This window comes from Pecten maximus, chromosome 19 (genome assembly GCF_902652985.1).
Source record: "Pecten maximus chromosome 19, xPecMax1.1, whole genome shotgun sequence".
Lineage (NCBI taxonomy): Eukaryota > Metazoa > Mollusca > Bivalvia > Pectinida > Pectinidae > Pecten > Pecten maximus.
Window position 1 is genome coordinate 14,312,388 of NC_047033.1, and position 16,177 is coordinate 14,328,564.

General features: G+C 36.2%; 1 protein-coding gene across 1 annotated transcript in view; it reads left to right on the forward strand.

Moving 5' to 3' along the window:
- The first annotated feature begins 3,902 nt into the window (after positions 1 to 3,902).
- LOC117317345 (deoxynucleoside triphosphate triphosphohydrolase SAMHD1-like) overlaps positions 3,903 to 16,177 on the forward strand; it is a 67,690-nt gene continuing 55,415 nt past the window's right edge. Inside the window, exon 1 of the mRNA XM_033872143.1 lies at positions 3,903 to 4,036. Coding sequence (XP_033728034.1) covers positions 4,033 to 4,036 — 4 coding nt within the window. The 5' untranslated portion in view covers positions 3,903 to 4,032. The remainder of the gene's footprint in view (positions 4,037 to 16,177) is intronic.

The window sequence follows — 16,177 nt, forward strand, 5'->3', positions numbered from 1 at the left end:
AACAATTCAGTCTAAAACAATTCCTTAAAATAAACTTTTGGATTTGTGCTTATGATGTTAATTACATTTTAAACTTGTATGCATATTTACTCAGTTGGTCCGACTCACACTCCTCCAGACTGCAGACTCTCAGTTCTCTGTCCTGTCGATGTGGACTATCTGTAAACAAAAAAATAAGCAGCGATGTAACAGATACTCGTAGTATGTTCAAAGAAATATAAGAAATTCCAAATGTAATTCAGTTTTATCAAAATATATTCATATCATTCCCTTGTCAAGGATATGTAGTCGTGGGACGAGGCTAATTTTTATCTGACAATATTGTGTGTGTGATGTAGGTCCGCGCCTACCCCCTGTGGTGAAAGCTACGTGTTTGTGTTCTTTTCTACATACGACACGTCGTAAAAACAAAACAAATGTCACCAAAATAAGTAACTAATCACCAATACAAACATTTGTATCACAAGCAACTTCCTTTTGTATAATATAAATAAGTAACTTAAAATAAAAAAAAATAAAAAATTAACGTCATTTCTAATCATCAAATAGTGACCTCCCTTAAACGCTCGACGCGACCCGTCACCCTTAACGGTATTTTATGTACAGGGCTATATATCGTTGCATCTAACACCCTGAATAAATAAGAGCTGTTTTGTCTGGCTTTATTACAGCCGTCATACCTTCAGTAATATATCACTCACTCGCTGTCTACTCACGACTATATTAAGCCCATGTTTGTGTTTTACTTTCGTCGGTTTCTAAGGACTAAGTACAACAGCCCTACACGTTAATAAAAGCTGAAGATACACTCTACTTCAGATTTCATTCTCCTTCCACAGCCAAACACACCAGCATCCACAGTCTATACGTAGGTCCCACAATGGTTTTGTCAGCCAAGAAAAATAGCGACAGAGCTTACTCCGTTGTGCGATATTCATTTTATCTTTTATTTCAACAAAATTTTATTGAATTTCAATATGTCAGATGGATGGGATATCAGGCAAAGCATATGTAAGTCCTTTCGGAATTACTACCTTGGGGTACAAGTTTTGCAGTGGTATCCACTAGAACAAGTAAAGGGAGAGAACTCCAAGTTATTTTAAAACCCATTATTTCTAAGAAAGGGAAGATAGATATGAATAGTTAATGACCAGGTTAGCCTGTTTGTATAATTTTGGATCACGATTTGCTGTTGTAATAATGTAAATAGATGAACTACTGAAATTACATCATTTATATAAAAAATTCGATTCCAGGTTGAAACTGCTGACACTCATATTAAATATTGACTAGGTGATTCCATGTCTTCTTTTTTCAACATTGACCTCACAGACAGTACCTAATTGCAAAATGAAGTCACTTTCAATATACATGAGGTTATGAAGGCAGCTGCTACAGTTTGAAATAGACTGACCCAGACCCTTAAGATCATATGGAAATAGCTTAGGGATCAGATAGAATGATTGACCTAGGAGATCACGTAGATTGGCCGAGGGGATCATGTAGACTGACCTGGGGGATCATGTAGACTGACCACGGGGATCATGTAGACTGACCTATGGGATCCAGTAGACTGACCTAGGGGATCATATAGACTGACCTAGGGGATCATATAGACTGACCACGGGGATGATTTAGATTGACCACGGGGATCATGTAGACTGACCTAGGGGATCATGTAGACCGACCTAGGGGATCATGCAGACTGACCACGGGGATCATGTAGACTGACCCAGGGGATCATGTAGACTGACCAAGGGGATCATGTAGACTGACATAGTGGATCATGTAGACTGACCAAGGGGATCATGTAGACTGACCACGGGGATCACGTAGACTGACCACGGGGATCATGTAGACTGACCACGGGGATCATGTAGACTGACCAAGGGGATCATGTAGACTGACCTAGAGGATCATGTAGACTGACCACGGGGATCATGTAGACTGACCACGGGGATCATGTAGACTGACCACGGGGATCATTTAGATTGACCTAGGGGATCATGTAGACTGACCTAGGGGATCATGTAGACTGACCACGGGGATCATGTAGACTGACCTAGGGTATCATGTAGACTGACCACGGGGATCATGTAGACTGACCTAGGGGATCATGTAGACTGACCACGGGGATCATGTAGACTGACCTAGAGGATCATGTAGACTGACCACGGGGATCATGTAGACTGACCACGGGGATCATGTAGACTGACCTAGGGGATCATGTAGACTGACCTAGGGGATCATGCAGACTGACCACGGGGATCACGTAGACTGACCTAGAGGATCATGTAGACTGACCACGGGGATCATGTAGACTGACCTAGAGGATCATGTAGACTGACCTATGGGATCATGTAGACTGATCACGGGGATCATGTAGACTGACCTAGAGGATCATGTAGACTGACCTAGAGGATCATGTAGACTGACCTAGGGGATAATGTAGACTGATTTAGGGGATCACGTATACTGACCTAGAGGATCATGTAGACTGACCCCGGGGATCATGTAGACTGACCACGGGGATCATGTAGACTGACCTAGGTGATCACGTAGACTGACCTAGTGGATCATGTAGACTGACCTAGGAGATCATGTTGACTGACCACGGGGATCATGTAGACTGACCTAGTGGATCATGTAGACTGACCTATGGGATCATGCAGACTGACCTAGAGGATCATGTAGACTGACCACGGGGATCATGTAGACTGACCTAGAGGATCACGTAGACTGACCACGGGGATCATGTAGACTGACCTAGGGGATTATGTAGACTGACCCAGGGGATCCAGTAGACTGACCCAGGGGATCATGTAGACTGACCCAGGGGATCCAGTAGACTGACCCAGGGGATCATGTAGACTGACCTAGAGGATCATGTAGATTGACCACGGGGATCATGTAGACTGACAACGGGGATCATGTAGACTGACCTAGAGGATCATGTAGACTGACCACGGGGATCATGTAGACTGACCACGGGGATCATGTAGACCGACCTAGAGGATCATGTAGACTGACCTAGGGGATCCAGTAGACTGACTTAGAGGATCATGTAGACTGACCTAGAGGATCATGTAGACTGACCACGGGGATCATGTAGACTGACCTAGAGGATCCAGTAGACTGACCACGGGGATCATGTAGGCTGACCTAGAGGATCATTTAGACTGACCACGGGGATCATGTAGACTGACCTAGAGGATCATGTAGACTGACCTAGAGGATCATGTAGACTGACCTAGAGGATCATGTAGACTGACCTAGAGGATCATGTAGACTGACCACGGGGATCATGTGGACTGACCACGGTGATCATGTAGACCGACCTAGAGGATCATGTAGACTGACCTAGGGGATCATGTAGACTGACCTAGGGGATCCAGTAGACTGACCACGGGGATCATGTAGGCTGACCTAGAGGATCATTTAGACTGACCACGGGGATCATGTAGACTGACCTAGAGGATCATGTAGACTGACCTAGGGGATCATTAAGGCAGATCTAGAGGATCATTTAGACTGACCACGGGGATCATGCAGACTGACCTAGAGGATCATGTAGACTGACCTAGGGGATCATTAAGGCAGATCTAGGGGATCACGTAGACTTTGGTTGATACCCACTTATTACCACATCGGTCCTTAATCTAGTTTCAGTAAGTATAGAAGATACATTTTCGCTTACATGGATTCGAATTCACTTTTCGCTTACAAGGATTCGAATTCACTTTTTGCTTACAAGGATTCGAACTCACTTTGCAAGGTAGCCTTAGGCCAACAGGCAACTATATGGTATCCATCTTCAGTTGATAATTATTACGTTAGACATGAATATTTATGAGTGATGACGTAAGGCGTCTGCAGCTGTAGCACCCCCCTTTTTTTAGTACAGACACACAGATTGACGAGCAGGTGACGTGTACCTACAGAAGGCTGACCCACGGGTATATCGTCAAGACCGAGTCACCAGCTGCAGCACCCCTTCGGTATCACGGACACACAGAGAGCTGACCAAGGCTTATGGGTATGTTATAATATGACGAGTCTTGCCTGGACAAGGCTTCACTCAGTACCGTGCATGCTATAGAGCTTTGTATACATGTAGTTGAAGTGTGGGGCGCGTGCCCAGAGTAAGTGATAGCTATGAAACCGTAGACACAGCAGTGCTACAGTGTATGTATACATATATATAATACATGTTGGTGTCACGTTAGTACGATGGCCGAGGTCGGGCACCATGGTACACTTTTGCGTGGTATACAAACGAAGCATGAATTCCTTGTATTGATTTTATAGACGCACACAGATACAATCGTTACACACAAAAATGGAACAGACTATAGACTATAAATACAAAACGAAAGTACAATTCTGTTACGTTAATCGACAACTCGTTAACTCTAGCTCCACAAGATTTAATCTGTCCTAATCTCATGTCTCTGAGAATGTAACCTGATTAATCAATTTGTTTGTTTCATTTTACGAACGGAATTTAATGAACGAAGTTGTTTACAAAGTCAGTTTCTCTGGGGGTTTTTGAGCTTCTCGCTGATCTTGTGTGTGTCCTATCAGCTCGTCTCTCCTACGTCAGGCACGCGTAAACATTCACGTGGAGGGGCTGTCTCGGAAACATCAGGGTGTTCCTGCACAACAGGCGTTGGGGGGGGGATGTGTAATTTAGCTGTATACCGCTTTCTATAATTCGCGGATATGTTGTGTATCAAAATCAAGTTAGGTCATCGTTAATACTCTAATTTGTTTTGCATTGTACCTGTAATATTACTTGAAAGAATTATCAGGTACCTTGTTAATATTAGCATTCGTAATATGAGTGAGTTATAATCAATGGATTGGTCTGGTTTGCGGTTTATCTAGCTTCTATATATAATAAGAACATGTATGATTCCGTCCGTTTTCTGTTGTTTTTACTGGACAGTAATAGCAAGGCGCTGTATTTAAACGTTGGTGCCAAAGGTCACGAGGTCCCCGGGTGGAAGAAAGATTATTACCGTTTATTTGCTAGGTATGTTTTTAAACGAACATTAATGTTCGGTTATTGCCATCAAGAACTGGACTGAGAAATATGACCATATTTGGTAACCACATTCACCAATACGCCATCTACTGTCTGTTTCAATGAAATATGGCTGCGCCCATTGCCTTACGCTTCAAATAATTTACTTGCAAAAACATATTCGTTTGATGTAGTAGGTTTACCGAAAATGTTGAAATGTATTCAGTAGATGTTTTCAAGATGCATACGATTTGAGAAATGCATAACGCTAGCGAAATGTGAAGACTAAATGAACCTGAACTTTGCGAATAACTCCAGGTCAATATATTTATGTAAACAAATATTGCGCAGGCGCATTCGTCTCCGGATGTTTAGAAAGTTTTGCTCTTCCGTGTTCATTCCAAAACGGCTGACATTATATAGCATAGGTCTGCAAATATGTCCGCGATTTACTTAAATGTGTAATATATGTATTCTAGAATGTTACAACATTATCAACTAGATGAGTATTTCTATAATTTAGAGAAAGAAATATATCAATAACGGCATACGAGACGATATATTGTATCATACTATAGGTTACTGTACATGTTTGCGAGAAAGGTAGATACTGGGTGGCATTTGTGGTCAGGGTGACTGGTCATAGCGTTAACATTGTCATCGAGTTCCATATTCCATTTTCCTTTGACGAAAACGACCAATAAATCAAATGCAAATGATAATATCTTGTTGCCATGTGCACGGGATTGGTTGTTGTAGGCGATACTTGGAACGTATTTACTGTTGTAAGGGAGGTAACTGCAAGATTACGGAAATCAAACGTTAAACCAATTTGATTGGTCGATTCTTCCATGACTTTGGCAATGGGTTTACAATCGAAGTGACAGATACATTGTAACTACGGCAATATTCAGATGATATCAACAATAACACTTTTAGATACGTGTGGTCGGCAGTTGTCATGTTTAAAATGAACAATTATATAGCTTGTTTTTATTTCGGCAAAGTCGAGAATATTTACTGAAACGGACCACAGGTGAAGCAGACTTGGAAATACCGAAACGAAGAAAAATGGGTCTTAATTATAATATAAATTGGCATTATTTTCAGAGAATTGACCCACATATATGTTTTTTTCAATGCCTAATTGTATCATATGTAAAATATTAGAGGTTTACGAATTTTAAATTAATTTTTCATGTGCGAATCGCGGCCTGATTGTCGTTAGAGTTGAATTACCGAAATGGCCGATAGTGGACCCAAATCGATATTTTTACGAGAGAATGGACCCAATATAGGATCTATTAATCTTTGGTGTGTGTATAGAGACCATATGCATTTTTTTTCCTTTATCTGGAAGTATTTTGAAAGAATTTGCAAAATACCGAATTCACGATCAAATTTTCGATTGTGACGAACTACTGAGACGGTGTTAAGTTCATGTTAAGTCAATCTGATTGAAATCAGCTGTTACATATGTACACATGGTTACGTTTACTATGCAATACGCCTACGTAATTTTTTTTCAAAGACGGAAAACGGAAATCCGGATTATCTAAAAACAAATGCAAAAAGACTTGTGATATTCACTTAATTTGACATTCAGTCATTAATTGTTATTTGTAGTTTTATAACTTCAGAAATAGTGTGATCGATTCTCTATATAATATTGCTGTGGAACTTGTATTATTTTTCAAACAAATTCATTTTGATAATTTGTTAATTTAGAACGTTCATCAAGTCATGATCAAGACTTGAAATTCTCGCTACACCATACTTCAAACACAGTAATCAATGAATTGATGAATTGAAAATTGAAGTCAAGCAAATGAGTTAATATTTACCTAAATAATTTTTCTATATACAACACATGTTCAGATGACTATTTGTGCCATGCTGTTACAAGATTTCAGTTACAATTCTAAAAGTCAAGCAAATGAGTTAATATTTACCTAAATAATTTTTCAATATACAACACATGTTCAGATGACTATTTGTGCCATGCTGTTACAAGATTTCAGTTATAATTCTAAACTTGAATTAGTATGTAAATATATGTTATACTGTCAATATTCACAAAGCGAGTGTAGTCTATACTGTACTCAGTCATGCCGGTAGATAGCGGTACATATACGTACTGCTTACATCTCATGCTTACTTGTGTGAACTATAAATCAATAACAAAAATGGTTCATATATTTCTATATATGACTTCACAAATTATGCGGTGTCTGAAGATCTGAATGAAGTGAATAAACGATGTATTAAATTATTTTAATGAAATATTCAAGTCATAGATCATTCTTTTTTTTTAAATACTGATTTCAGGTCCATTTTGGTAATTCAACTATAACAGCAATTAAAATACTTCTCGTTTTTTGTTTAAAGCCGGAAAACGGAAATCTGGATTATCTAAAACAAATGCAAAAAGACTTGTGATATTCGCTTAATTTGATATTCAGCCGTTAATTGTTATTTGTAGTTTTATAACTTTTGATATATTGTGATTGATTCTCTATATAATATTGCTGTGGAACTTGTGTTATTTTTCAAACAAATTCATTTTAATAATTTGTTAATTTAAAATTTTCATCAAGTCATGATCAAGACTTGAAATTCTCACTACACCACACTTCAAACACGGAGTAATCAATGAATTGATAAACTGAAAATTTACCTTAAATAATTTTTCAATATACAACACATGTTCAGATGACTATTTGTGCCATGCTGTTACAAGATTTCAGTTACAATTCTAAAATTGAATTAGTATGTAAATATATGTTATCCTGTCAATATCCACAAAGCGAGTGTAGTTTACTGTACTCAAAGTCATGTCAGTAGAAAGCGGTACATATACTTACTGCTTACATCTAGTGCTTACTTGTGTGAACTATAAATCAATAACAAAATGGTTCATATATTTCTATATATGACTTCACAAATTATGTGGTGTCTGAAGATCTGAATGAAGTGAATAAACGATGTATTACATTATTTTTATGAAATATTCAAGTCATAGATCATTCTCTTAAAAATATTGATTTCAAGTCCATTTTGTTAATTTTACTATGACGGCAATCAGGCCTAGAATGGTGAATAAACCCCTAATATTTTACATATGATTAATTTTGACATTGGAGAACATAAAATTGTGTCCATTCTCTAAGCACTGGTAGAATGTACAGAATAGAGCTTCATAAATATATTCTCAAAATTACTAATTACCCCGGTAAATATAACATTTTACATAAACCTCCCATGACTGATGGTGAACTTAAACTTGCAAATCTCCTGTGTCATTCCAATTTTGATATGTGTAAATATATACACGTACTGTATATATATATATATAGTTATAGATATGGAATGCTTCACAATTTGCATACAGGTATGGAATCTTATAACACCCCCAAAAATGTTCTCACCACAAAAAGGTGTGATTTGTGCAATTACATTGCTGAACAGTATGATTGGATGATCAACATTGGAAAAGGTCAATAAATAGGGAATGTGTCGTCCCATCGAATAGACTGTAATCTTTGTGATCAGGTTTGAAGTTGAAAATGAACCTTGAAGTTTTCTTTTCCTGTTTGCTGAATTATTTGATGAAGATAGCCTTTATCTGGTTGTTATTCTTTATCACATTGTTTACAATACTGTAATTATACCAGAAGTTTATCTTCTCATATACAGATTTATTAACATCAAATGATTCCTGAACAAAAGGAGTCAGGTTTTTTTTTGTTTTTAAGTACCATAAATGCTTGAGTGCAGTTTCAATAGGATACATTCCTAATTCGGGCCTTGATTAGCAGCTTTGGTTTTGGTTTTCAGTAATTCTCTATGTGTGTTTCATCATATTAAGTTGAAATACAACTATGTATGCCAAACTAACGATGGAACTAGCCTAAATTTAGTGCATATTAGAAGTTGGCATCAATAAGGTCACAGAGTATTATAACTGATGATGCCTTCCCGAAAGAAAGAAGACATATTTTATTTTCATCGATCCAAGATAGATCAACAAACTTCCAATTTCAATTAGGACCTTACAGAAACATGCATGTGTACAATCAAATCAGAACAGCTGCAAACATTTCAAATTATTTGCAATTTATTCCTAAACCGATAACAATAAATTTATCAACTTAAAACTAAGAAGATTACTGATTTTGCATTAAACAATAATGTTCGTTTACAGTACTTCCAGTACTTTGATTTTCCTTTTATGTGGATTTGCTATACAAACAGGTTATCTGTAGTCTGGTTTGATTTCCTTTGCTATCTGATGTACATATACTTAAATGATACGAGCTATACCTGGGAAATGTTACTCCCTTCTCACTAGATATATATATATGAATAGCGGTAGCTGATCCGGTGCGTAATAATTACTTAGGCCAGCAGCAGCAGCAGGAGCAGCAGATGTCTGTTGGTTACAACTGCACAGCTGCATACAATACATAAATGATACGAGCTGGCGGGACATATGGAACGCCATAGCTGTCACACATGACCTTAAAATAATATATTAATTGATATTTTCATTATATCATTACACTTTATCAATATATTATTCGATTTTATCAATATATTATTCGATTTTATCATTATATTATTCGATTTTATCATTATATTATTCAATTTTATCATTATATTATTCGATTTTATCATTATATTATTCAATTTTATCATTATATTATACGATTTTGTCGTTATATTATACGATTTTGTCGTTATATTATGATATGTTGTCATTATATTATTTGAATTCATCATTGTTTTATATGATGCTATCATTATATGATTACGTTACACCATTATATTATACGCTGTTGTCGTTATATTATTTGATTCCATCATTATATTATTACCTTTTATCATTATATCATGCACTCCCGTCATTATATCATTTTGTTTAATCGTTATATTATTCTATATTATCCATATACCATTCCGTCATCATATTATTCACACATACCATGATATGATTGCAACATGCCATTATATTATTGTACAACTTCATTATATTATTGCACAACTTCATTATATGTTAGATACGATACTGACAAGCGTCTTCGCGAAACCGAAGTAAACGGAACTTTTCACCGGGGTTACTTTTTATGGAGGCGTTTACGCCTGCCATATTACAATCACCTACGAGTTGTGACGTCACAATCTCTCACTTTCATTATCGTTATATTTCCTTTCACAGTTCATTTTGTAGTTTCTTTCGGTACATATATGATGTAGTTGAACTATATATACATTTATGAAAACTATCAAGACTACAAATAAAGTGCTATTACATGAAAAAAGGTATATTCAGTATAAATTTCTCTTCGGCGGAAGCCCGGAATTTGAGACCTCTGGTGGTAATTTCTGTAACTAGGGGTAATGATTCGCTTATAATTAGTTCCAAGTATGAGGCACGTCATTGTAATCCGTCATTCAAAGTAGATGTGCACAGAAATGTATTAACTATGCTGATAATGTTTTGAACATTTTAGGAATTATTTTGAATAAACAATAAGAATAATGTCTTGTAAATATCTACACCTGCATCGATTTTTGCAAATCTATATTGAAAATACTGTTTGAAGGGAGATAACTGCGAGATTCTGACGTTACCTTACAGAGGACACTTGTTTAACTTCTAGAAATAAGGATGGCATAACAACCAAGCGCAAACAAATTCCTGATTTTCATAATACCCTCCAGGTTTTGGCTAACAACATTTCTTTTGTTTACAACTTGGTAGTTTGTTCACGAGATTTTATGAGATTTAGTCCGATATTTAGCGATCACGTGTTCCGTCTGTTTACGTGAGCGAGCACTCTGTCAAAATGGAAGCACGTGGACACGGGCTTCACACGAAGCATCAAAATGATGTTTGTCGCTAGAAATTAATATCTATCAACATGAATTAAAGGCAAGTTGCTTACAAAGTTTAAATCTGTTTGTTGACTCACTGAAATAAGTGTTTGTTTATTTAGGACGAAACTGTTTACGATAAGTTGTTCAAGCCTTGCCAGACCACAAAATCACAATATCTACTGCGATTATAGTCCGAATTTTCTGACGATCTTGCTATATACTATATGCAAACTTTAATCAGCTTTAAGGCGATATCAACCCCAGAACCCTTCGGATTACTGCGATAACTGATCGAAGTCCCTGTGTTTCAAATCCATGAATTGGTAGCTAGACCTACGTGATGGCGTGATGGAATTCGATCGTTTATTTTTTAAAACTAAGAAAACTGGCACATATCTGTCGTGGTGGTCATTTGTGCTGTACTTTCCCCGACAGAGACAATATACAGAATCTGGATTTCTGTGATAAGGTTTACTGCAGTAGCTACTCGCGCTCGTAATATATATGAAAATGCTAAATTATTATTGAACCAGCTTGTCTTATTTATATATTATTCAGCTCACGATTCAACCTTTTCAAATGTTTTCATGTAATATACATATACATTTGTATGCACCAAGCTGTGAAATGTTTGTATTACATAGAATATTTAAACAATACAAAGTAATTGTAGATTAACAAAATGTATACCAATTGCATTTTAACCTATTAGTACAACTTTTTGTTGTTTTCATGTAATATAACTTTTTGTTGTTTTCATGTAAAGTGATAAATACATGTATATCTATTGGCAATCGATATCAAATCCATATAATATAAGACTTTCTCAAATATCAATATTCCTCATAACTTTCAAAATAAATCTATAATTGCTTTTGAAATTTAATTAAAAATGTTTGATTTTCATGTCGCGAACATATCCCTTAAAATAATCATCAATCTCCTTATTGGTCTCCAGAAAGTGTGAAAATAAATGAAACTTGTTTGTCAATAATTCTATTTATTATGAATTCATGTATAACCATTTAGGTTTTTTCCAATGTTGACCTTTAAAACTATATATATATACAAGCAACAATCTGTGGGATGTCAAATATGGAAGGCTATAGCTGTTTCAGGATAAATTGCCAAAAATGCTTATAAGTACTGTTTCTTATCACTGATAACATATATTGGGTTTTCGACTATTATGTGTTATTGCTACTTAAGTGTGAATTTTTTCGGCTTAAGTGATAATGTATGTCTTTGTACTTGTGTGCAACAGACATCGCGAGAGTTTAATTCTCGTACATATAATAGTGACTCCTACAAAAAGAAGTTGAGTGATCATGAGTGGTTGACCTACGAGAGGCATTTTATCAAATCTCATATTGACCATACTGATTGCTCATGGTCATATTTCATCCGGCCTAGTAAACTCTAGAAAAAACATCTTAATTTATGAAAGTAGCTAACATATTTAATGTATGTGTAAAAATTAAGTATATATATATATCGTACAAAACCTCAAACTTCTAATATGGTAGATATGAAACATACATTTAGGCTGACTGCCTGATAATATAATACAATTTGTACAGAGTTTACAATCCTTTGACATTCAGCTCATAATATACACCATTATAATTTGATCTGTCGTCATGCGTCGGTCTTCTTCTTAAGACCAAGATATCGCAGAATGGTGTACAAAAGGTTCTTAAGCTGTTTTATCAAAATTGTTAATTTCATGGCCCCCTATGTGTCGCATTCTCCCTGGGGAGAGGATACATTTTACTATAGTTTATATAGGAAACTCATCACACATATTTTAGCATAATTTGTTTCATTTTCATTGGAAATTGGTTAGCACGTGGTTAGGGCAAACTTTTCTCAATGACATATTGTCAGAGAATGTCAAGGCCAACGACTTGTTATGGGTTCGAATGTCAAAAATAAAAATCTCAAATTGATTATTTTTTTCATTTCATATGAAAGAACATAGTCCACTGAAACAGAATGTGCATATTTTATTGTCATCAGATAAAAATAAGGCAGAAAGATATGGCACTTGGAAAAGAATCATAAAGCTATTTTCTCCAGCCAAAATTAAAAAATAATCCAAAATTGCAGAATAAAGGTTTCTGCTCTTTTATCTATATACACATGAAGGCTTGATGTTTGGCGCATCGATAACGTATGGCTGGCTACAAATGTTATACTTATATTTGACCTTGACCTTCATTCAAGGTCACGGGGGTCAAATGATGAAAAAAATTCAAAGTTCTTTCAAAATTATTAATTTGGGTCACATTTTAAAGAATCGGCCCTTTTAAAGGTGTGTGCAATGTATCAAGGTCAAATAATCAAAATGACGCAGATATGGCACTTTTAAAAAGAAATTCCTACCAAAATGAAAAAATGACCCAAAACTGCACATACACATGAAGGCTGGATATTTGGCAAACAGATACATGTAACATGTGTGACTGGCTACAAATATTGAGTGTATCTCTCTGACCATGACCTTCATTCACATTTTAAAGAACAGGCTCTTATGAAGGTGTGTGCGAAGTTTCAAGGGCAAATTATTAAAAATGATGCAGACATGCCCTTTAAAGAATGTTTTCTTGCCAAAATTAAAAATTATCCATAAATTGCAATTCAATTGTTGGCTCAAAAGGGGTGTCCAGCAAGATTATGGAGTTGGGATCTGAATGGTTTCACAGATAAAACAAGAGGCCCAGGGCCTGTATCGCTCACCTGGTTTTATGAGATATGAAACAAGAATGATGCTTAAGTTAATTTGTCGCTGGTATTTCTATGTCAATATATCATAAGCATTTTATATGGGTACATGTACATTGGTTTATTGTTATTCTAAAAATGTCAATTTAGCGAAATTGACCTATTTTGGTCCCATCCTTCAGCCCCCGGGAGGTTTGTTTGTTTGTTTGTTTTGGTTTAACGTCCTATTAACAGCCAGGGTCATTTAAGGACGTGCCAGGTTTGGAGGTGGAGGAAAGCCGGAGTACCCGGAGAAAAACCACCGGCCTACGGTCAGTACCTGGCAACTGCCCCACGTAGGTTTGAACTCGCAACCCAGAGGTGGAAGGCTAGCGTTAAGGTGTCGGGACACCTTAACCACTCGGCCACCGCGGCCCCTCCCCCGGGAGGTTAACCCCAACATTCGTACAATTTTGAATACCCACCCCATAACCATGCTACCATGCAAATGTAGGTTTTATACCAAATTGTGCAATTAATCCATGAAATGAAATTGACTTTGGGTACAACCCCATAGGGATTGCTACCACACCAATGTGAGTTATATCCATAACTTAGTTTCAGAGAAACCAATTGACCCCTTTTGACCCTGCCCCCAGGGGTCAACCCCACCATTTTTACAATTTTGAATCCCTACCCAAAATGATGCTACCAGTCAAGTATGAGCTATATCGATTGCTTAGTTTCAGAGAAGAAGTTATTTATGTCAATTAAGCCAAATTGACCAAGAGATGAACACAATTCTGATGTAAAAATAGGCCCAGGGTTCTTTCCCCACCCCAAGGGACTTATACAATCATATTGAATTGATATCAAATATGAAAGTTTTCTTCAATATTTTGCATGTAAAACGCTGTATATTTATATACAGTACCTATAGCTACTAGGCTATTATCTACATCTTGGTGGTAAATTAAAAAGCAACAAATCACAAATCACATTTTATTGTTAATATTGACATTGGATCTATTAAAATAGATGGAATTGATATCTAATTTTAAAATAATTGTCCTTAACAAATGAGGTCTTTGTTGAAAAAAAGTGTAATAACTTTTAAAAGCCGTCAATCTAATTTTGATATTATTCTAAGATCAAAATAGAAAGGAATAAACAATTTTGTTTACAAGATATTGAAAGACATTGCACACTTTCAACAAAAAAAGTAGCAGACACTCCCTGTATTTTCAATACATATCGTGTATTGTTATAACTTATCGAAATGCATATCATATTGTTTCGACATTTCTAATACCCAGGCCTATAAAATATAAGTTTGTTTTAAACACATAAATGCAAATTTTGAACTACTTAAATATAAAAGATGGTTTAAAGTATGAATGTTAATGACATGTACCTAAGTAGAAGTTGATTTGAAAAAAATTAAAATGTTTGACTTCTTAAGTAAAGGTTTGATTGAAATAAGAAATGTTTAACTACTTTTAGAAGTAGGTTTGAAACTTTAAGATGGTTAAAACCATTATGTATATCGGAACAGTCTAAACCATTACATTCATCAGGACTGTGAAAACCATTATGTCCGGTTGGTTTGACACACTTAAGTGGAAATGTTTAGTCATGTTGATATCAGTTTAATTTGTATTCTTGCTTTATTTCAAATATCTCCTTTTACATCTGACTAACGCCTCCTACAGGACTTTCAGTACTTTGATTGCCATATTACTACCGCCATTTCTGGCGGAAAGTACTGACCTATAAGCTGTGGAGCTGTGCATAAGCTTTTGTAAGTAGACCTATTCATTATTAGAGTCCACTCTCATATAGTTAATAACCGGTATATATTTAACATTGGTTTTTTTCATAGTTCAGTTATTTGTCAAGAATGTGTGTTGTATAAAACACAGTAGATCACTGTCTCTTGACAATTTTACCGGTGTGGACTGTGAACTCGAATGTTGGTTTTATGATTAGGCTAATTAGTAAATAATAAGATGCCTTCAACATTACTTATTTTACAACGATGGCGAAATCGAAACTGATATTAATCACACTATTATAACCAAAGTGTACGTGGTCGTGGAAATCTACACAGTTCACTACAGAAACACGCCAGTCGGCCGGGTGGAAGTTTAAATAAATGGGTCTTATATAATTACACCCCCCCCCCCCCCCCGGTAATTACTGTTGGAGAAACCCAGAGGACCAGGGAGGAAACCCACATGGTCGTGACCCCATACCGCCTCTTGGTAAAAGGCAAGTGTTTAATAACACTATGCAATCCACCCTAGGTCCTAGTTTGATTGATACCCACAACTTTTTTTTGGTTATTAGTTATAAATGAATTTTGTTTGAACAGTTTTCATTTTCATTGATTTTAACTGATTTTACAACTAGAGTAAAACGTACGTAAATTTGCACACCTGACAAGTTTTGCATTTTCCTCCAACTGGTCAAGGGCTGTACTTTAAAAAAAAATGCATATGTTGACTGGTGCTAGACTGGTGCCACCAAGTGGGCTATAACACTTAGCCTATATGTTATGAAGCATCT